Source organism: Chanos chanos, chromosome 3 (assembly GCF_902362185.1).
Source record: "Chanos chanos chromosome 3, fChaCha1.1, whole genome shotgun sequence".
Taxonomy (NCBI): domain Eukaryota; kingdom Metazoa; phylum Chordata; class Actinopteri; order Gonorynchiformes; family Chanidae; genus Chanos; species Chanos chanos.
This window is the reverse complement of record NC_044497.1, coordinates 28,232,042-28,256,053: the sequence shown is the minus strand read 5'-3', so window position 1 is coordinate 28,256,053 and position 24,012 is coordinate 28,232,042. Positions and strand designations below refer to the sequence as shown.

Below are 24,012 nucleotides of genomic sequence, written 5' to 3'. Positions count from 1 at the left end.
TTTTTAAAGCATTGAATATATCAGTAAACTGAAGCATGGATATGGACATTGAAAGGTGCTGATAGAATAAAAATTACATCCACTTAACGTAAATGGTCTTTTCTAAATTATTTTAGAAATCAGCAGAAAAAGCCTGGTTTTATTATTGTTGGTTTATTTATTTGAAAGAGTCAAATCATTCATTCATATAGTGTACTGGAGTGTCAGACACAAGGATCTGAAGTTCTCAACATGCACACGCGCACACACACACATACACACGGTTTTCTCTCTCTCCACATATCACATAACACATCAGTCATAGTGTTCAAAACATTTGTTTGCTGAAGTGAGGAAGACTGAAAGTCATGGTGGCCGTGGATTCTGTTGCAATGGAGAACAGCTTTCAGTCATGTGTTTAACCCCCAGGGCTACAGACAGAGCACAGAATCATGTGCAGCCACTTTAAAGCATCTCTCTGTATGAATGCTTTTCCTGAATACAGCAGGCACTCATAACCAATCAGAGCAGAGGAATCAAAACTCAACAGCCACAATAAAAACTATATGGGAATTATGTGGGGAAAGAAAATCAGATTTTGCAATTGGACAGACATATGAAAAGTTGAAATCTTCATTATTTCCTTCCTAAACACATTTATACTTGTTTTAATGCATATTTATTCACTGTTTTAGTTTTCTGCTTGTCTAAACCTACAAAACTACACAACTCAGTGTGCAGGTTTTCTAAAACATAGTTTACTTAAAATCTAGAGTAGAGGCCAACTGTCTGTACTCAAATGTTTGTCACTGTTTAGTAAAATAATGAGTAACCTTATTTAAAATGATTTCTTAGAGGAATCTGAGTATATTCCATTCATTATCTTTTATCCAAAATTGCTCCTTGTCAGACTGGATGAGTCTGAATGAGTTTACAACATAATCACAAATACACCAGCACCTTAGTGTTTCCAATTTAGTGGGCATGCAGGTGAGATAATATATTTCAAATGTATGATTAAGGTTATTTTTGGCCCAAATACCAGCAGGTAAATTGATACTTTAGGACACCTTTTGAAAACAGAATTAATAAAATCTGAAACAAATGGTATCCTTCTCCTATAACTTTGCAGACGAAATCCAAGGAAAGGGCCATCCTATTTTAATCCATAGGATTATTATAGACGTCTCAAAAGACTTTCAGGTTTATTTTCTGCACATATCTTATTGATATATTTTAACATTGTTCGTATGGAAACATCTGATTTCTACCCCATTACTGGTGTGTCAATTCAACAGCTCTGGGTAGAGAAATTTTGTCAATACTCTTTAAATGTTAAAATTACCATACTGACTTTGTCTGGATTTATAAAAGTCAATTCTGAAGAATCAGTGTAACTGAATGAAGAGACTGTGCAAGGCTGCACTATGAGAAAGCTAACGTTATGACATTCTCATGTTCCTGTCATTTGTCTCAGTAGGTCTCGAGCAATAGCATTTTTCTTTGTCTTTACTAAGCTTTCAAAATTGGAACAAAACATTCAGCCAAACCAATATTCAGTCAGAAATCATTTCAGTTAAGATTAAATTTACGGGCTGTGATACAAGATACGGTGTCAAAAAATAAATGCAAAACAAATTATAGATGCTCCAGGCTCCAACCGAACATGCGCGCTGGACACTGGAATGAAATTTCTGCATGTTTTCTTCCTAAAGGGGTCTTCATGGGTTTTATGAGATTGCTTTTTTGGTTTCTGGGTGTTTAGTTCTGATGTGGTAGAAAGCTAAAAGTGCCAGTGCACACACATGACACATTTGCAACAGGGATAAACTAGTCTTCACAAGTGAATGGGTTGATAATACAGTGCTTTAGTCCTGGGGTGAATGGGATTCAGGGCTTAAATTAGACCAGTGCTAAGAATGAGCATAAAAAGGGGTATGTGTCAGTTCAGCAATGCAGCTTCATACTAATCTCTACTGACATCTTGTGGTAACTGTTGCTCCACTAGGACGGCATATCAATACAATGTATTGTTACAACAGGGAGGAAAAAAAAAATCACATTTTGCTCAGGCTACTCATATAACATTGCTTTGACCTTTCATGTTAACAACAGTGGTTGTTATGTGTCTGTTCATGTATAGACCACCACTGTAATCTATAAAAACAGTAGACCTCAAAATGCAGTTAAATAACTCAAGGATCAATCCACTTTTATTCTCTCGGGCACACTCACAAAAGAGGCATAGAAGCCAAGCACTGGAAGTCCTGTCTGAATTTTGTTCCCAGCTGTGTAAGACAGACGTAATTCATTCTTCCTTAATCGGCAAAGACCCTCTCTTTTGTCAGGTGCAGCTCACAAAAAACAAGACGTGATACATAGCAGATATTAAATGGATGTAATTTATTATTTACAATAAATTTACGCCCCCCCCCCAGTCGTCTCTAAAATGTGTTCCTTATGAGTCCTTCTTAACACAGCGGCCTGTGTTGCACTCATCTCGTCCAGTCCACTTAAGACGGTTCTTGGCGAACACAGCATAAGCTTTGTCCATCAAAGGTCGGACAACCGGCCACGATATGAAGCGGCCCAACCAGCCCAAACCCACAGCGCTGTACATGACCGTGAAGGCCGGAACTCCACGATGAACCTGCCGTCATAAGAAGCAACACATAATATCAGAGGCTCTTCACAATTTGACATAATTTTTATATTGTCTGTCTCATCATCAGTCTTAACCCTTGCATGCCGTTGCACACTTACTTTATTTTTCTCATCAATCACGTGCATTTCTTCCATGGCCATTTCGTAGCTGATTCCTTCGTATTTGCCTCCATCATAGCCGTCAAGAGAGATGTCAATAAAATCAACTTTTCCTGGACGATGCCTTTGCAAATATTGTAGGAAATGGATTTCTTTAACACAGATGGGACACTGTCCATCATATAGAACCTTGTGTTTGAAATAGAAGAGAGAGTGATCATTCATCGTTATCTCAAACTTACTGTTTTTACATATACTCAAAATGATATTATTACAGGTTGAAGTCCTCAACCAAGCGATACTCAAACACGAGACGCTCATGCATATGCTCTTGAGTTTGCTTTCTGAGAGCTAGCAAAAATACTGCGGGTTGCTTATTTTACTTTTGAAAAATAAAAACAACTTTTTTCTCTTACTCACCTTAACACTTCGTGATGAAATATGACTATGACTGCAGAAATGTCGCCTCGAACCAATAAATGTCCTTGAGTTTATGCAACTCCAGCTTCTCATAAAGGTCCCCATTACAGTGATGAATGTCTAGGGAGAGTGTTATAAAAACAAGAGGAGGAACATCATCTAGTATTGTGGAATTACCTTCCGCTTGCGGGCTTGCAAATTTCAAAGTAAAGCTCTCAAAATGCCTCTGTTGGAGAGAAGTTCCAAGGCACATCAAGTTCATTATCTTTAAAATCTGTTTACTGCCCAATATGTATTCGCATGAATGCAGATTAGAGAAAAAACTGTAAAATTCTTCCTCTGTGAAGTTATGCATAAATAATACAATGAACGCAATTCACCAACTTGTTCTCACGGAGCAGTGACTTTTAATTTGTCGTGATATTTCCCACAACTCAAAGCATGAAAGGAGGTGTATGGTAGCTCAATGTGTTGTTTTGTGTTATGGCATTTTGGTCGTTCATATAAAGCCCTGTCTATCGCTATCTGTTGTTTTGTTACCACGTGCAGATGTCATTATTTATAAAACCTGAAATAAAAAAATCCAACCTGTCGTCTAAATTTTGACCCGGAAATAATCACATGCCGACGATACCTTCTGCAGATAGTGTGCCGCACCACGTTCGCGCGCTTGTTGCGGGTGTTTGACAACAGGAAAACACAAACATTGAAACTACATTTACCTTTATCCATCACATGTCATGGATTCTATTAACGAAATGCTACTAAAATATCCCCAACTCATGTATGCTGGAGTCGGTGCAACGGCCTTTGTCACAGGAGGTGCACTGATTTACAAAATTGTGACCAGGTATTGTGCGCGTGCCTACAGATGGGGCTAGCTTGCTAGGCCTCGTGTGCTCGAGAGAGTTATCACGTTTGCGATAAAATAAAATAATTTTTGTTGTAGTTTAGGAAGGTGTGTTTAGATATATCGTCCTTTTTGAAATGCTGTTTGTTTTGGGTAGTTGCTGAAGTGAAAGGGGTTTTATTAACACGTGAAAAGCTTAGCTCTCAATAGTGTCTCCCTACGATAAAGGTGAATGTTTATCTGTTAGGTCGAGTAGTACAAGGCAGAACTTGTAATTGCAGTCAGCACCAACATTTCTTTCAACTATTTCAGGGATTTAATTTATCATTGTACCGTAAAGCAAGATAATTAATGAGATAGTGATACCTTTATTATCAGATAGCAGGATTCCCTTGTTTCGTTTAAACGTACTTAAGTTTCATATTTATCAACATTAACTTTTTATCATTATGCATTACCTCGTAAGATTTATCTGTGTTAGATGCCAAATAAAACAGAATGAATGTAATTTGTGTACTTGTGTTTCAGAAGTAGACAACATTCTCCTTTGATGTGTTCGGGATTAAATTTGAATCGCGCGTGCCATCACTGTCAGAACAGTCTGGGCTAGTAATGTGTGTCATAAACATACCCGATTATATCATTATGTTCTCTGCTAATGCAATGCAAGTTTTTGACATTTTCAGTTTGCAGGTGAATTTCCCTTGAGGTTTTGCTTTAAGTGTTTTAACAGCGTTTTCCATTGAATTAGGCGTAGCTTTTAAAAAGCGGAATGAATTGTGGTTGCTCTCTTTATAGTATTGTAGCTGTTCTCATTGAACTGTTCATGTAGATGGACCTTGTAACTTTGAATAAAACACATTGATGAACGATTTACTCTGCTGTCAATCAAAAAGAGCTTTCAAGCCCTGGAAACTGACCATGTGATACAACATTTTTATATGATCTTATCTGTATTAAATTTACTTATCTTATTTCAACAGCTGATGTTTTTGAACTGTTAGATTCTGAATAACTTATCAAATGTGGTTTATTCTGATTACCCACTCTTTCAACCTCGTTTTGCAAATATAAGTTGAAGTTTAAACACACAGAAATAATGGAATGCTCACAGAATATTCAGACCCTCTGCTAACTGAACTTTTAGTTAGTGATGAACCCAGTAGAGGCATAGTTGCAGAATGCAAGAAGTGTAAGAATTGCAGAGAACATCAACCTGTGTTCTCAAGTAACAGTAAGAGCTGGCATGCTACTCTGCTCTTGTCCTTTGCTCCGGGAAAAACACGCTCTGGTGTTAAGAAAAGAGGGACAGATTATCCCTTGCACGGACACTGAAATGTAGTTTTTTAAAAAACGGATCTTGAGACTCCATAGTAGATGAGCTGAGAAAAAGGAGTGCTTCAGCACACTGACTTGGGGTCATTTATTGAATAAGGCCAAGCAGTCGATATTTCACTTTCCGTGACATCTTCAGCAAGTCAGGAGTTAAGCGTTACTCTAATGAGGGTGTTGAGTGTGCCAAAAATGTTACTTCCTTGTTCTTACTCAATAAAGGTGATAAGGATCATTTGTTTTAGGTCTCCTGTAGCAATATATACAAAAAAGACTAACAGAAAAGGATTTTATATATTTCTTTAGCTCCTGTAATTCTCAGTTTCGGGTGTCCCAGGCTGTTCTCCTCTGATAGTGTTCTTTCACCTCTGTTGGATCGTTGCATGATATTTTTGCACTGTAATTTTTAACTCTCCAGAACAGACAGATCCCTTTAAAGTCTGTTTGAGTATAAGTGCCACTGTTTTACTCATTGGTGGAAGTTTCGTATGACACCATCCTCCTCTTCCCATTGATTTTCCTTTATTGCAACTGTTGGCCTCAGAAGCTGGGTAGGTTTATATTTACAGCATAGAGTCATTTGCTTATGGAATTACTCATCTGCACCTGTTAAGTGTTGTGACCGATACAACACATGTCTTGGGTTCTTGGACATAGAGGATAATTGAACAGTGTGGTCTTGTAATGTCTTTGCCCTCTTATGCTCCTAAGCACTCAGCTGGATGATGTAACACGCTGAATTAATTAGAGACAGTATTGTTTTTTGGTTTTTTTTTTTTTTTAATTCTATTGTGTGTGAGACAGTTCTTTTTTGTAATTCTGCAGGAAGAAACCAACACACGTGATTGTGAATTGCTGGTTCTGCAGTCAGGACACAGAGGTTCCCTATGGGAACAGGAACTGCTGGGACTGTCCTTTCTGTGAACAGTACAATGGCTTCCAAGAGGTAATGGCACCACAACGATCTTTTCTTGGAATTCACTGTAGTGTTCATCATTTTGAATCACTCAGAGAACTTACACCAGAAAAGTCTGTGTTATGTCTGGTCCGTGTCAGTGAATCAGTCATTACTGTTACACGCGCTCCATTTTTCAAAGATCGTCTCTCAAGCTGGTTAAGATACCTGCAGTAACTACATGCTTTTGTGCATGTTGAAACTGATGAATCAAAAGAATGGCTTCCACACAAGTTAATTCTTCTTTTCTTTGCAAACAAAATCAGTTTTTGCATTTCTCCAAAGGTAAAGACTTCATAATTGTCAAATATGCTTTTAGCCACTTAAATTACTTTGGTACCTTATGAATTTGTACATGCACACACTGCATTAAAGGTATGTAAGTGAAATGATGTGTTTACATGTTCTCTACTTTCAGTTTGTTAGAGGCACATGCAGCCTCTTATCTGTTTCCATTTTGGCATAATCAGAACACTTTGGTATTCCGCATATGATCAGAATATTCATGCGCGTGTAGACGTGGTCTCTGAAACAGACTTTGCTTTAATGTCTTTTCTACAGAATGGAGACTACAACAAACCTATCCCAGCGCAGTACATGGAGCATCTTAACCATGGTGTGTCTGCTGGAGGGCCAGAAAACCCAAAGACACTACAGTGGGTCAACTGCCAGATGTTACTCTGCAAGAAGTGCAACAACAACCAGACACTGAAGATTAAACAACTGGCATCGTTCGTACCCAGAGATGATGTGAGTTTTTTGTTTCATACTTTTTCTTCACGTGTTTTTTTTTTTTGGTGCGAATGACATTAAATTAAAGTTGTCATCAACCCAAGTTTGCCCTCAGTAGGAGAACTGTCCTGCTCGATTGGCTCGAGCTTTGATAGTTTCTTGGATGAAGTAGTGGTTTTTCCAGAAATGCATACTTTGCCCACACATGTATATAGTGGCATAAGGAGGGTGCGAGTTGATAACAACCACGATAAAGATCTGTGTAATGTTCCTGTGGAGGAATGTTTTTTAGGACTGACTGAATCTCTTAGATAGAGTTAGAACGTTTACATTCTCACGTAGTAAATAGAGCAATCATTTGATCTGACCAAAATGATGATAAAGCTGGCATTTGTTAACCGAAATATCAGATCATTGAAAAACATGTAATGTAAAAATTCATTGTAATCTCAGAAGTCTCATTTGCAGTTGTGCTGTAGTACAGTAATGATGTTTTATTAAGGGTAATTTAATGATTTTGTTTTTCTTTGTTAATGAGAGAAGATGTGGATGGAAGCAGATCATTTCCTACTTGTAAGAAGGGTTAGACAGTTTTCGTATTTCTGTTACACCGAGAGTGCGCTGTCCTTGAGCTGCCAGATATCCTTGCATATCTGAGCTGCATTTCCTGATCATCTTGTTCTTACCCAGCTTTGATATCAGAGGCATTTTGGGTCTGAGTATGAGTAGTCTGTAGAAACCTCACAGTTCCATGTGTTTGAGTTATTTGAAATATTGTCAAAGGAAGTATGTAAACTAAACTAAACCATACTTGGCTCAGCAGCACAGTCTAAGCCATGTAACATGTAGGAGAGAGTGAAATGATACATTCTGATTGATTGCTCAATGGCTAAACTTGTGTACATGTTTCAGTCAAACTTATCTTTGTGAGTGGCTGTTTTCTGATCAAATCGTTCCCTCAGGTGATAGAATGCAAAACAGTATATCTGTTACACCTACAATCAAAAACCGTACATTAACGTACAGTCTGTTCTTCGCCTCTCTCTGCCTGTAGGAGAACTATGATGAGGAGATTGAGGTGTACAAACATCACCTTGAGCAGACATACAAGTTGTGTCGACCCTGTCAGACTGCTGTGGAGTACTACATCAAACATCAGAACCGACAGCTACGGGCCCTGTTGTTCAACCACCAACTCAGACGCAGCCGGGACACTGACAAAGCCTTCATGAAGGTGATCAACACTTCTGTGTAGCGTGTTGAGTATATACACTTTTCTGTGTATACTCAACATGCTATAGGGAAGCACATACCTTCTAACCTCATGACTTAGGTTCCTTGTTGACTTGAATATGGTGAAAATCTCCTTAGAGCATTTACAATTCAGTGAAAATACATTCATGGTGAGATGTAATTGTTTTTATGTAAATCATACTTTATTCCCACAAACAGTTGCTGCTGTCTTTGTTTTGTTATAGACGTAATGAACTACAAAGCTGTAGTGTAAGTTTACCTCAGTGATATTAAGACAAACAAAGGTGTCTTTTCTAGCTATGTTAAATGGTACTCCGTGTCATTCAGGCCAACCAGCGATGAAAGATTTGCATCAGAATGTGATGTGTTTATTTTCCTTGATCATAAGTTCCAACTGATCTCTTCCTTTTCTTTTTTTTTTTTTTTTTGCATAGAACACTCACTCACTCTCCACTCCAACCGGGGTCATACTGCTACGCATGCTGGCCTTCCTAGCATGTGCTTTTCTGGTTGCCGTGGCAGTTAATGGATCTGGAGATCTGTCTTCTCCTACCATCACCACTCACATCCTTAGCGGTGGAGTCTCACCACCAAAACATGTCCCTCAGAATGACAGTGCTGCTGAAGCCAACGGTACCAGCAAAGGTCTGGAATTGTTGAATGATATTTGGGATCTTCTTCCAGAAGAAGCTGTAGAGAACATGAAGATCATCTGGCAATGTGGCAGCAACCACCAAATGGCTGTGGCATCTCTTGGCCTTTTGACATGTGTCACTGGTGTCTTATTGGCAGGACCCATCAGGTGAAACACTCTTAACTTACAACTACAGTAGATGGTCTCTCTTACTGAAAACAACTGTACATTGTGGCTGAATATTATTTGAGTATTTTTCTCTCTGAAAAGATGTACCGCATTGACAGTCATTCTAACCAGTGTTTGATTTGTGTGATTGTTCCAGGTTGCGGAGAATTGATGCTTTAGCCTCTGTCCTGTGGCTCCTGTTAGTATGCCTTTACCTGGTCGAGTGCTACCTGAAGACTGATGTCCCTGATTGGCTTGACACGATCAAATTTGGCACTACGTCCCTATGTTGCTTGGCTGGATTTGCTGCTGCCATAGCGACTCGTAAATCCACAAGTCAGAGGAGATCCAGAGGCCGCAGGTCAGATTCTGAACAGTGAAATTCAAACATTTTAAAAGGAAAGGGCCCACAGAGTATAGGATCTAGAACAAATGCAAGGTGTTCATTATTTTTTTCTTTTTTTTGGTCTATGAATGACTCCATCACTGGTAGATGGTTCTCTGTTGCGGTTGTTCATCACTTGCTAACACTTTAACTCTTTCACTAATCGAAGTGAACACTAATTTTTAAGTTCCATTAATTTAACACGTGGAAAATGATTACACAAAAGGGAGGAAATCATGAACCATGTAATTTGTATCCTGCAAAAGCAGACCATTTTTCAATTTATTTGTTTAACATTTTGTGAGTTAATGAGGTATTACTCTACTTCGATTGCACTAAACATCACTTTTACATTAATCGATATTTAAACAGTGTTTAAACACTAACCACACCTGTATGCCATGGAATATTGAAAGAAATCAACTCATACCTCCCCTGCATCTGGAATATTTGGAGCTTTTGGTGCTCTTTTAGGGTCAGATGAACACTTGCGTGAGAATTTGAGTGTCATTAGTTGTAAGGACTTTGATATAAGGAGGGTCTTCCTAAAATGATCTCATTGTTGCATCATAAGCTAGATGGAACCTCATGGCTCACTGATGGCCTCCCATTCACCTCAGTCTTCAATCATGTTCTCTAGTGTAGCTTCTATCAGCTGTCTAACAGGGTAAATTAATTTCTAAAGGTACCAAACATTGAAATGTGGCTTTTATAAGGTTTGTGGTTGTGCTGTATCTGTATAAGTAATTGTCTAAGTTGGTAACCTGTATGTGGGTACGGTATATGTAATCATAGGAGAAGCTCACAAAAATAATGTCTTGCAGCTGTATGAAGTGAAAACTTTTGACTGTTTGCATTTGCATTCTAAACAGCAAGAAATGGTTGCTATTGTTCTTATTCCGCAATGCACATCTGTCCCTCGATTTGTAGAATATTTTTAAGCATGACTTGTGGTAAGGCTTTATGTTTTACTGCTAAATGTTGTGCAAAAGCTTGAGATTCCATTTGTTACTGGAAACATGAATGTGAGAGGGTTTGTTTTTTCGATCTGATTGGTGTAAAATCCAAGAAGACAGTTTTCCAGATAAGAACATCATTAGGTCTGCAAGGAACGGTATTGAACTTTGCAGTCTGATGGTAAATCAGTCCATTAAGACAGAAGGGAGGATGCTGGAAATGAAATGCTTTTCCTTTTTTACAGAAAAAGAAAGGAAACAAGTTGGGCCCGTGAGTGGTAGCTTAATGGAGCAGTCTAAAATGAAATGTTGGATGGTCTCATGACTTTTTTTTTAAGCCATACCATTACTGCACTAGGTCTGAATCTTCCATCTTCAACTAGTCATTTTTCTCTCTAATGTCTTCAGACGCATATACATGTATGTAACAGTTTACCTAAACTCATGTACATGTATACAGAAATGTTATGCCAGTTACAAAGACTAAAATCACTCATGGCCTTTTAACTCAAAAGGTATTCATTATTTGTGCATGATATACTAACTACATTAAGCCGTATGAGTTCTCAGCTGAAACATTATGTTTTTAGTGAAGGTTCTAACATTTATGAAAAAAATGCTTTTTGTAATATCTGTGCCAATGTTTTGATTCTGATATATATACTTCTCTTCTACATAGAGCTGATTTCAGTTGATGTGAAGCTGTAGATGTGAAAAGCGACTGTAGATTGTATGCGATAGATTTTTGTGATTTACCTCTAAAGTTTCTCTATGCATATAGCATTTTGTCTGTTTGTCTTTCCCTAAGTCGCAGCTATGGCCAAACCCAAACTTTTTAAAAGTTGCGCAATGGAATTATTCCAAAATCTTGTGCTATAGACAGGGTTCAAAGGCGATCCTCTATTCAAAAACAGCGTGTCACTGGGGCCATGGTAGACATGCAGCTGTCTGCATTTCAAACTCTAAAGTTGGCTTGCACCAGAGCTTTGGAAATCTTTTGGTTTTGGCTAATATGGCAGAAAGTAGAAGTACTTGTTATTGGTCAGTAACATTTAGATTGCCATAAGTCCTGTGTTCATTTCAAAACAAAGAAGACCATAACAGAATAAGCATCAAACTTAAAACTTAAGAGCTAAGATAGTTAGTCTTTTGTTGTGATGTGCTAAACTTAATCTGAACTTTCTCTGACAGAAACATGTTCATTGTATTTTTATGCATGTTTCTGTTACTCACAAAAACATGTGTTGACAGTAGTTTGATTGATATAGAAGTAAAAACTATACACATCAGGCACTAGATTTAAACACTACAGGTGTCAACTAGCCTAGTGTTGGTTGTCAACCAAGAATTGTTCTTTTTATTGCCTTCCTGCTTAAAAGTCACTGGCCAATAATAAGGGTGAACGTGTCTCCAGAGTTTGTGCACATTAAAGGGGACACATGAAAGAAATGTCCATTTAACTGTCTCAGAAAAGCGGTTACATTTTTGATGGAAAATAATCATGGCTTGTTGATAACAAGAGGATCACGTAAAGTTGGGATTTGATTCGCTCTGTTTCTGTTGTGCAACTTCTTATATAAGTTATCATGGCAATAGAGTCCCTAGTGTATTTTGATTAGTCAGGGGCATGGTCTGTCCACAGTAGAATCACTGTAATTATGTAGTAGTCACACTGTTGTTAATGGAACTCCTTTCAATGTGTTCAACTCCTTTTTTTCCTCCTTGCCAAAAAATGTATGTTTCTATCAACTCTTTTTTTTCCTCCTTGCCAAAAAGTGTATGTTTCTATCCAACAGAAATGTTGGCTGTTTGGATCCTTGTAATGTTTTGCAAGCATTCAAAAGCATAACTGCAGTGTTGCAACTGTTTGATAAGCTTTTAGTTTCCCATCCCCGTATTGTATTTTTGTGTGTGTGTGTGTGTGTGTGTGTGTGTGTGCTCCAGACAGTTTTGTGAAGTGACTTTGGTTGTGATTAATGTACCGCTTGTGTTGATAACACAGATGTTTTTAAAAATGGGTGATCAAACAAAACCTTTTTTTACAAACTGGTGATTTTTTTATACTTCTGTCTTGATTGGTAGCATGATTTGTTTTTAAGAAAATGATATATTTGAGCAGCCAAAGATAAAATCTGTCTCTTAAGTGAAGTAAGACTTGTCAAAGGGATGTCACTGACCTGAAAACAAACATTGTCCCTCTTATGGGCCGCTTCATCACATCTCTTTCTTTAGAATTTAACCCTTAAAAAGTGCTTCACACCAGAGTCTCTTAACTTCTTCCAAGAAACTTAGAGTTATTTTGGTGCAGTCGGCAACTTGCACAGACTTTACATGCTGCGTTTCAGGCACACTGAAGTTGTGAAACACTGTTTTGACATACAGCATAGAATGTTCTTAACATGCGGAGGAAAAAAAATGTGAATTACTAATCACAAAACATTAAAATTCAAACCTCTTTCCGTCCTGACCTAAAGCCTTAATGCATTCTCTTTAAATCATCTCCAAAGTGTGTTCAGCCAAAAGCAAGGCAGGTACATAAGTGTATCCTTGTGGTTTGCTTGGATTTTCTTTTTACATATACCTCTGTATTATTTGTAGTGGTTATCTAAATGAAATAAAACAATGTGAAATATGAATGGTGTGTTTATTGATGCCGTTTTATGTCATCTCCGGCCTTTGAAATGACCCCCACAAAGTGAGGTAATAGGCAGTGATAAAGTTTCACTGATTGAAATTCAGATGAATACAGAAAGTACAATTGCTAAGTTATTGAAGAGCTTTTCATTATTGAGTGTCTTGTCTGTCATTCACATTCATACACAAGCTTGCCTAACAGAAGAGGAAAAGTAATCATTGCACATTAGCTCTTTACATATCAAATACAGCTTTTTGAGGTCTTAATATTTATCTCAAACTTGCACTTCAGTCTAAATTTGTCTAAACTTAAATTTGTTGTGGAGTAGCTAAGTTGTTCACTGACAAAGCCATGAAACTCAGTGGTGGATCGATTTTACTTTTCCTCTTTTGCAGGTATTTATCCGGCAGTTCCCTTGGGTCATACTGTCACAGTCAGTCTCCGCTGCTGTCCTCACCAGTCTCTGGTTCCTCCACGTTCATACCCACACCGCCCCCCAACCTCTCCCACCTCCTTACCCGCCAACAGAACCACAGAACACGCAAATCCTCACCCTCGTCCCTTCCGGGTCGTCTTAACCGGGCTTTGTCTCTTGGCACAATCCCTTCTCTTGCCCGAACAGGTGAGTGTCACTTACCTGTCTCATCTCTTTTCTCTCTCTCTCTCTCTTTCTCTCTCTCTCTCTCTCTCTCTCTCTCTCTCTCTCTCTCTCTCTCTCTCTCTCTCTCTCTCTTTCTCTCTCTCTCTCTCCTTTTTTTTTTTTTAAAAAAGGAAAATGCTTTATTACAGTAGCTTGTTTATGTGTACTCTGACTGCTGTCACATGAAGAAGCAGGATGGAAAATGTGTGGGTTGAGCGATTGAGTGAACCAAACAAGGAACTCTAATCACTCTTCACCTCAGGTGGGGCCACACCTCACAGCAGAATTCGTCATATTGCCAAGGAAAACCATGAAATTAGTTTTGAGAAATAAGCTTGTCAACTGACTTCTGTACTGGTTGTAAGATGGGGTGGAATTTTCCCAATTCAGGTGAAGAATGAACGGTTGAATGATGAGGGGGAAGTTTCCTTTTTAATGCTTCCTCATCGTTGAAATTTTGTCCTGGCATTTCTTTGAAATCTGAAGAGCTGGTTGTTTTCCCTTTACTGACAAACACTGGGTACAGTGCATGCATCATGGTTCATGAACTTGGCATCCTAGCACATTGGTTGGGCCTATCTGATTGCCTGACTAATTTTTCTTCAAGCGTGACTTGCGTTTCAGAAGACATGTTGGAACACCGATCGTTGTAGTTTCCCCATGGAACGTGTTGCATGTAGATGTGCTCTGTGCAGAGAAGATTAGAAACTTGGACGTTTTTAAACCCAGGGATCAAGATGGTCTTTGGTGTGGCGATTAATGAATTTTATGCCTGAGTGAATAGAAATATAGTTTGTTTTACATATGGTTTTATGCTCAGACCATAGCAAGACTATGGTAAATGCTTGTCTCTTCTGATCTGAGACACAGCAGGTGCACTTGCGATTGCACAGAGAGGTTGTTTTTTTTTTTTTTCCCTGCAGGGCATGATAGAGTTAAATATTGATGATGGATGTTTGGGTTTTCAGTGCAGTCACAGTTGTGGTAATTCTTTGTTTTACATGGCAATTCTTTTGTTGGGAACAAATCCAAAGATAACGTGGATTGGCCAGCTTCCTCTGGCATCCATTCCGTTTGATTTTCAGTGTTTATGAAATGTTTGGTCTTGATCTATTGAATCTGGCTATAAACTGTAACAGTTTTTTTTTGTTGTTGTTGTTTTTTAAAAAGCTTGAATTCTGTTCAAGCAGTAACATAACATTCTGTAGTTGCTAGTACATATTGAACAATTGGCCATGGAAGATATTCAGTGAGTTTGGGACCTCTCACTTGTATGATCTTTCACAATCCAGGTGCTTGCGCAAACTTAAACTGCACCTGCACCTGCTACCTGAAAGCCTTTTTTTTTCTTTAAATGTCACCCTCTGTGTGTGAATTTGATATTTCCACAGACCAAACATTGATCTGTTTTCTCTGTTATTACACAAGTGCTTGCCGGACTTGAGTTAAGCAAGTTAAAATTGACCACCAGTCGCAAATTATTCAAGACAACACCTTGACTCCACACCAGCCGTGTGTATCTGTGTGCAGTTGATTTGTTTTTAGTAACATTTAAGCTGTTGTCTGTACAGATTCAGGCTTCCTGTTCAGTGGAAGCAGGCCACCCTCGCAATGTAAAGACTCCCCACCCTCAGGTAACTCTCAGCTGAAAAAGAAAAGCTGTTGCAATCTATTTTCTACATTTATTTTATTTTATTAGTTGTAAATGTTTAGTGATAATACATTAACTGATGCCCCCCCCTCCCCCCAACTCCCGCTCAGATTATTTCTCTCTTAAGTCTGGGAGTCGGCCTTCCTCCCCAGGCCCATCCCCAACCCCTTCAGTGGCAGGGTCGGTCACGTCGACCTCCAGCTCAGCCCGCCAACGCCGCCCCCTGATCAGCCCTGCACGTTTGAACATCGGCGGACAGAAGCTGCAGCTGTTCTCCTCTACGCTGGAGCCCGTCGGTTTGCCTCCATCTCCCAGCCTGTCTGACCCAAGTCACTTCCACAGCGGAGCCTTCATTCCAGATGTTCCTCGTCTTTCCACTCATAATCACGGTGGGTTACTCTTTCATTGCTTGGTCTGACTTTGATTTGGGTTAGGGCGCAAGATAAATCTGTTTAAAGCAGACTGTAAATCTGAAACCAAATGTCTGTCTAACGTACTGTGTTCTGGGAATGCATAGTCTGGGACATGTGGTCCTGAAAAATCTGAACAGTTCAAGGTGCTAATCCTCTGTTTTCCCTTCATAGACAAACTAAATGCCAACTGTGTTCTCCTATGCAAAATGGAGGCTGCTCAGCTCTTTCTGTTTCCAATTGTGATGTGTTGCCATTTCAGACTTGAGTTCACTATTTGATGAGGGGAGTGTGTTTGAGCATGTTGAAAAGAAAATGGATAGCTCTTCAAGGTCGTCCAACTGCCATGTAGACACAACCACAGGCAATGGAACAGAGAACAAACTCGGATGGAAAGGTGAGAGAAATGGATAGTTAAAAAGAAAAAAAAGGTTTGAATCTACAAGTAGGATTCAAGGGATTGGTGCTATTCTAGTCTCAGGAATAAAGTGATGGGATTAGTTCATTGTCTTACTGCTGTGCTACAATTTTAAGTATATCACGAAAGTGATATGATGTATTTCTCCGTGGCAAAATAGATCGTGAAATGTCACGTACACTAACAGATATCTTCTTAGTGATGTCTTCCCTCAACACGGGGGGTGTTGTGTGTCTAACATCACCAGTATTCAGTCGCGTGTTTTGTCGTTTGTTTTGCAGGAGTTCGAAGCCTCTCTCTTTGGCCAGGTCTTCTGTGTGCCAGCATGACAGTGAACATTGTCTTCATCTCATTGTACCTGTGCTATAACTGGAGATGAGCTACTTTATACTATGAGACAGGATTGTCTTGACTTTTACCTGGTAGTCTACACACAGGTTGTTGACATGAGTTGTCACTGGACAAGGCAGGGTGCTTGGACATGAGACACTGGGAGAGTGTTCTAATGATAGAGGCCCTTTCTTTTTTGTTTCACTCCAGCGAGGTAATCCTTTTGATACCTAATCACGTCTCCTCTGAAATAATGAGAGACAGAGAGAGAGAGAGGGAAAAAAAAAACTACTATTGCTGACAGTAGAGGTCAGATCAGGTAAATACATGCACAAACATATTACTGAGATTTGGTTTGTTCTATTTAAAACTCATTCTTGTCTTTATTGTAAATGTTCACTAAGATGAATGAGATGTGTTGTTGACTAATGATGTTTGGTTTGACCATTGTAACTGTACCTTTTATGACCTGGCTCAGCACTAATGTGTGTGTGTATGTGTGTGTATATATATGTATATATAATGTATATGTATACACACACACACACTATAGATAATGTTATTTCTCTCCTGTCTTGTGGTGTAAGTATGCAAGTGTTCCATATGTTAATTATGCTGTGAGAATCCAAAGTGCAATATGGTTTAGCTTTTCAGTCAGTCACTTTTATAGGAAAACATATTACGGTTCTATTTGTCGCCACCTAAAATGTTTACAGTCTTAAACTCTCTTCATTAAATGTCACACTTGTCACTGATACTTTAGCATTCAATAAATTGACTGAGATGCTTTTGTTATTGAGTCAGTGGCTTTTCACTCTAAAAGTAACTGTTGGGCAGAAACACATATGTGTATGCTGTGAAGGTCTTTTAGAACCAGGCCCTCTCAGACGAGCATAACACATACAATTGTGCATTTATGAAAGGGTGCAGAATACACCATATTTTTCATACTCCTTCAAAAAGCTCGTACATTGACATAAACCACTCTTGGCTTGTACGTGTTAAAGCTTTGTTGTAGATACACCTGTGTGACCACAGTCATGTTTTTTCAAGCAAATGGGTCGAACGATTCTTCCCCTAGATCGTTAAAATGCAAAAGCAAAGAGCATGATCAAAATAAGGCACATATAATTATGTAATATTTAATTAATTTATTTCATTTTTACAGACTTTTCATCTTTACATGATACTATTTACATTGTCTTTTTGTTCCCTTCTTTTTCTTCGACAGATGTGTTGCAATGTAGTATTTTGCCTCTGCATGTTTGAATACAAAAAGATTAACGTAAAACATTTGCTTTGTTTTGACTACTGATACTGGTTTCTTGGGTATTATGCAGAAGTGCATAAAACGCTGGATTCTGTCACATCAATCAAGATTCCAGAAAAAGGAAAAAAAGAAACTGTAAAAAGACATTATGTGAAATGTACTGTTGGTCAGACTGTTTTTATGGAGGTAACCCTACTTTTCAGTGCTCTCCCTCTGCAGTCAGTGCTTCACTGAAAGATTATCAAAACTACATACACTGAAAATGTGAACCTATGAGTTTATTTTCATGTCACCTATACATTATTTTAAAAATGATTTAATGATGTGGTGTTGTCTTAAGAAAAAAAAAAAAAGCTAACACATTGAAAACTATTGTGAAAAAGTCTGAATTGGTGAGATATGGATTACATTAGTATGGTTAGCTGAATGGTAACAGTCCCACAGGAGTGTAAGAGGGGCTATCTGGTGTCACTTCTTCTCTGTTTTATCCAGCAAATCATGCTGAATATCACACGTTTGATGCTTTTTGTGTGTAATGAAAACAGACATGTGCATGTGTTGTATGTTGAAAATCTAAAGATTGTTCCCATAACTGTTTAACAATATTGCTGCATAAAGTAATTGTTTAATAATGTTGTTGCATAGAGTATCTAGGTTTTTGTTTTAATATTCACTGCTTTTTTTTTTTTTTAATTAAAATGAGTTCCAGTAAAATGTTGAATCTCTTGGATACTTACTGCGTAAATCTGTTTTAAGTAAGACAGATAACACTTTGAGAAGGCAATGATTATAGGGTGTGATAGGGGAGCTGGATTCAATTATGTTTGTAAGTCATTTCAATTTATGTTTGTGAGTCAATTCAATTTACGTACGTAGCCTAATACTCCTCCTAGTTCTGTAAACAAACTTATGGGTTTAATCTCGTATCCTTTCACATGTCTACATTTCTTTCAAATTATTTGCAAATTATTATTTACACTCAAGATTATCATAAGCAAAAAAACTTCTGCTTGCATTAGCACTGAAGTGTTTTCAATCACAGTAACATACTCCACTTTTTTAAAAGTCAGTTCAATTGAATCGGCTGTGTAGCACATTTCTCCAAAATATATGTTGTACTTAATCCTTTGGCTATTACTGAGTGTAACAGAATCTCTCCAGATATTTCAAATCCTTTGGTCTCTGCTTATACACTGCCTTCTTCAATTCAAAGCACACGGTGAAGTTCAAATAAGGGCATAACAAAAGTTTCGTTTGAACAGTTTTCTCATTGATTTTAGACACACTCGAGATAAACGAAGTAGCATCTGATTAGATCAGATTTCCAGTAGAGGCAGAGTAGCAGGACGATGACAAATTTCGTGTATTTACCGCTGTTTCTTGGATGGCTGCCAAGCCATTTGTTCAGTGTTACGGGGTAAGGTGCATATGCATCGTCTCCCAGCGCCCCAGTGGTTTTTAACACTTTCATAGTTATTTATTGTTTGTCATGATCTCCAGCAACCTGTGAAGATCTACGTCACTTTCTTTGGAGGATCTCTTTGATGAACAGCCTGAAATATTTGGGGTATGAAAAGTTCTTAAAACTGTGAAGGGATATAGCTCTGTATCACGAAATAACAGCTTTTTTACGGTGTCCCTAAATGATCAAAGGCATGTATAATCTTGGAAAGAAGGTTACACGGTTGACGTGCCTGAATCAGGTCATTAAAATGAGGCAATCTTGTGACAGTTTAACCCAAGCATTCGGTAAATGCAGTGTAACGTATTACATTTTAATAAATATGTGTGTTTATAAATTTGTGACAGTGGTAAGTCCAGAGTCCGAGCTTGTCGCATTCAGGTCAGCAACGGAACCGTCATTAATGAAGTATATATTAATGCATAACGGACCTTCCCAATATTTGAACTGGCAGCAATATTTCCCAATATAAACTAGTTATGCATAAAGTAGCCTAGATGGTTGATAGGTGTAGTACATGCCTCGGAATTTTAACAGTTCCTCCAGGTCAGTTGGTCAAGACAGACAATCTGTCTCCAAATACCAAGCGATCACATTTTCTATTCAGCCAGCTCTCCTACCTGAGAGTGAGCGTGCGGGTGGCTGTTCCAGAACGATCGTGGTAGACCAGTAGCCTCAGCACGAGGTGGTTAAAAAAGAACAGAACCACCATGCCATGGAAACAGACTATCAATACATGCTTCAGATTTCAACTGCATTCATATTCTCCGGATGTGTCAAAACAAACAAACAAACAAACAAGCATACAAACAAAAACCCCACCACTACCACCACCACCAACAACAAAAACTACACAGGTATATCTGAGGAATAACTGCTGTGCATCACTTTAAAGGGAAGTTGGCTCAGCGCTCGTCGTATCTCTATATTAAATTGTTATGTATTATGCATAAACAGACACAGATACTTAAATATGTGTCTGTCTAACCTTGCATGGGAACTTTGGCGCTGCGTAAAGGTGATAATGACGGAGAGGCTGAGTGGGAGTTTCCACACCGTTTGCGTTGCAGGTTAGTGCATGAATATTGTCTTATTTCTTAACTTTCTTAGTATATGATGGGGAAATCTTTAGATAGCAATCAAAAGAAATCTCATATAGGTCAAATTTGTCACACTGGCTTGAAATGCATCTCTCCATGTTTCTGTGTCTCGCAGTTCCCATTAATGAGCAAATTAGTCTAGAACATTCATCTCGTGCAAGCGTCCATTATCCAAGTCTGTCCATGGAGAACAGCAATGTAACCTTCAGTCCAATGAGAATCCATGCAAGTAGGATGCTAATCAGATCACGAAGGCTAATGGAACCGAACTGATTTATATTTTAAACATGAACACATGGGCAATGCTTTACACAAGAATACATCACGAAATACTTCATAGGTGTGCTTCTTTAGAAATTTTAGGGAGAAATTATTCCCCAGACGTTCTCTGAAGGTGTTTGGGGCCAGTCATGTAGGCTACACATTAAAGGCGTAGTTTTTTTAAATAACCGGAACGACTCAAAGGGACGAAACTGTAACATTTTATGCCCAGACAAAATATGTCTGTTACTTTCTTTTGAACCATGTAATAAAAGTTTAACCCGAGCTCTAATCATCGTGGGAAAGAGTCATCACAGACATTAAACGTGGGTGGAGTTAAAAGCGAGTCTTGTACACCTGAGCGGTCGCTCTTTTGCGCTCTTCGGAATTGGCAGTCGAGTGTCATTTCTCACAGAACGATAATGGACGAGCCAGAAGTCAGTGCAGATTGTCGTTGCTCACTGCAGTCGGGAAGCGTGGAGACTTACTTGGACCCGGTGCCAAAGGGAAGAGAGGAAAACTGTGGACGATGTGCGAAGAAAGGTGATGGGGGTGACAAAACACGTGGAGAGGGGTCATCTGAAAAGCCACCGTACTCGTATGTGGCTCTCATCGCAATGGCCATAAAGGAAAGCCAGGAAAAGAAACTGACGCTGAGCGGAATCTATCAGTTTATTATTTCTAAGTTTCCTTACTACGAAAAAAACAAGAAAGGATGGCAAAACAGTATCCGACATAACCTAAGCCTAAACGAATGTTTCGTTAAAGTCCCCAGGGAGGGTGGAGGAGAAAGGAAGGGAAACTTCTGGATGCTGGACCCTGTGTACGAGGAAATGTTTGATAAGGGCAACTATAGACGTCGAAGACGTGTCAAAAGACCCTATCGGTCACCTGCTTTGCCGTGCTTGTCAGGACCATCATGTTTAAATTACTCTGAGCCATACCATCTTCAGCAGGAACATGTGTACTGGCAAACACCATTTGTCAGTGGTTCTTGGACGTTTCCCCAATCTCCAAACTCAGCACCATACAACTTCCAGCATTTACAAGCTACGAGCAGCAACGCATGCCCACTTTCTCCAAATGGACCTGTAAATTACTATCATGGTCATCACCAGCTTCACTCTTCTTATGGAACATACCACCGAGTCCCTCATGCCCTGGTACCCTATAGTGGAGGCTCCTACAGTGGTTTGTCATCTCCGGTGAGCACAAGTGGGAGTTCCATTTCGAGCAACTATTCGCCATACCAGTAGGCTACGTAACATAACCGCAGTCCTTGCGTTTAGCAGATTATGCCAGCAAACCTAAATTTCAGAGTTTGTCAGATCGGAAATTATGCCCGTTCTCTTTGGCCCGGTTTGGCTAGTGTGAAATTTCTTCATTTATTAAGAAGGAAGTAAAACGTGTGGCTCCAGATGTTATGTACGTGTTTGGCTTTTGATGTAGGTGCGTAATACTAACTTGAATTCCCAAGTTAGAGGGAAAAGTGTTTGGACGTTTTCAGTTATTATGTTTATCTTGATATCTGTAAAACAGTAAGCGCTGGGAGAAGTAAAACTAGCCCAATCGATATCAGAATGATTACTGACTTCTTGCATGGACTTTCAAAACAGTCTCATTTTCAGGCCCTACTATATTTTATGCGTTGTCTTTCTTTGTGAGATTGTGTTAATTTTACAAGCTTTATTACACTGTCATTTCAGAGTTGTGTTCCAGGATTTTGAAGGTTTGTGGTCACTTTAACAAATACACATCGTAGTGTAAAAGATCATTTCCCCCCTGAAACACTATTTGTTGTTCGTTTCACAGATTAAATAAATATCTTGCTGTTTCAGTGCTTTTTTGGAGAAAAAAAACACTAAATGACCATAGTTGTTCGAATTGTTCACATGTGTTAATTTAAAATTGTTTGTTAACACTAATTTCTGATTTATCTTTGTCAATAAATGTTGTATTTTCCGTTGTTGATTCATTTGATAATTGGAGAGATCACACAACTCACAAGGCATTTCATACACAATACACGGAAACATAGGGAGTCTCTGTACTGTTGTCAAATTAAGACCCCGTGGAACATTTTTCAAATGCATTGTTTATTGTCCGCATTGCTTGTATGCATGTTTGATGTCACCACTCACTTCAGATAGGCCTACACTAAAAAAACAAAACAAAAAACTTGACATAGAACGTGATCATATTTCGACTGAAAGATAATAGTATAACTGCTCGACTCCATTCACAGTGCCAGCTCACAATATCGTCAGTTCACATTAGTATCATTCATACACAGTTGAATTACCGACTCAAACTGACCTAGTCGCAACGTAACATATTGCGCCCCCTGCTGTTTAGACGTCTGTACTGCTAAACATGCTTTTGATCGGTCATGTTTGACCGATCAAAAGCATGGATTGACGTTTTAGAGGGTGTTTTACTGTATTTACAAGCTAAATCATTCAGCCCACTCTGGATGTCTTGGTGCTGTGTTAGCACCATCACTCAGTACTCTGGTCAAGATTCAAGGAACATGCTACAACAACATTTTTATTACTGCTAGTTTTTCACAGATAAATAAAAAGAGAAAATATGAAGTCATCTTAGATTTCTAATTACATTTAGATAGTTTCATTTATGCTAAATTTGTTAAAAAAAACCACTCATACTTTCTAGCTGATCACACTAGTTATATATCAAAAATGTCAAGTCCATCTCAGATCTGTTCAGTCAAGCAACAGTCAGAGTTAATCATATGGTGTCAGTTTTTTTATTTTTTTATTTTATTTATTCATTTGCCCAAAAGAAGAAGATCATGGTTCATTAACTTCAGCAGACTGTTTTATGTTTGTGAAAGGTGAACAGCTGCTCTCAAGCACAGCAGACCAGAGTCTTTTTGAACTGAAATGGTTGCCATCCTGGGTGAAAAGCTTTCCATGGTGAATAATTGTGATGCAGGATGTAGGCAGACCCACTAGAACCAAGTCAATCTTGTGTTTAAAACTTATGTAAAATTAACAATTATCTTTTCAGAGGATGGAAGAGGACAACAACACTAAATGCATAAGAATTTTGTTCAGTGTACACGTTTGTTATAATAGTTTCAAAGTTAGAAGGCAGTCTTCATTGGTTTCTGCTACTCATGAGTGCTTTTCACATGACATGAGGATGGTTTGCCTTTTGTGGCTCGTCAGGTTTTTGTCTGTCTTTGTTTACATGAATCATCACAGGGGTCTTGGAATATGACTGTGCGTATTTTTGGCCTTTGCTTTCCCATGCCGCATCTCTTCGCTGGCTCAGGAATTATTTTGCCCTGTAGTAACTGATGGGGAGGTGGGGAGGATGCGGGTGAGGGGTTCTGTAGCTTTATTTGGCTTACTAGTTTCTGTTCTGCACACACACTTCCTGTT

At 38.7% G+C, this 24,012-nt stretch overlaps 3 protein-coding genes across 3 annotated transcripts; 2 read left to right on the top strand and 1 right to left on the bottom strand.

The window, feature by feature from the left end:
- Positions 1-2,414: 2,414 nt before the first annotated feature.
- On the bottom strand, positions 2,415-3,291 carry LOC115808627 (uncharacterized protein At5g50100, chloroplastic-like). The gene is made up of 3 exons (XM_030770056.1): positions 3,163-3,291; positions 2,743-2,931; positions 2,415-2,629 (listed from the first exon to the last, which is right to left on the bottom strand). Exons 1-3 carry the CDS (start codon positions 3,265-3,267, stop codon positions 2,438-2,440), a joined length of 486 nt encoding a protein of 161 aa, XP_030625916.1. The 5' UTR covers positions 3,268-3,291; the 3' UTR covers positions 2,415-2,437.
- Positions 3,292-3,855: 564 nt separating this feature from the next.
- tmem201 (transmembrane protein 201) lies at positions 3,856-9,510 on the top strand. The gene is made up of 6 exons (XM_030768987.1): positions 3,856-4,012; positions 6,170-6,290; positions 6,861-7,049; positions 8,086-8,265; positions 8,720-9,087; positions 9,245-9,510. The coding sequence occupies exons 1-6, from the start codon at positions 3,903-3,905 to the stop codon at positions 9,465-9,467; spliced, it is 1,191 nt and encodes a 396-aa protein (XP_030624847.1). The 5' UTR covers positions 3,856-3,902; the 3' UTR covers positions 9,468-9,510.
- An 11,517-nt stretch (positions 9,511-21,027) lies between these two features.
- On the top strand, positions 21,028-21,861 carry foxl2l (forkhead box L2-like). Its single transcript, XM_030767705.1, has one exon. The coding sequence runs from the start codon at positions 21,028-21,030 to the stop codon at positions 21,859-21,861; it is 834 nt and encodes a 277-aa protein (XP_030623565.1).
- The last annotated feature ends 2,151 nt before the right edge of the window (positions 21,862-24,012 follow it).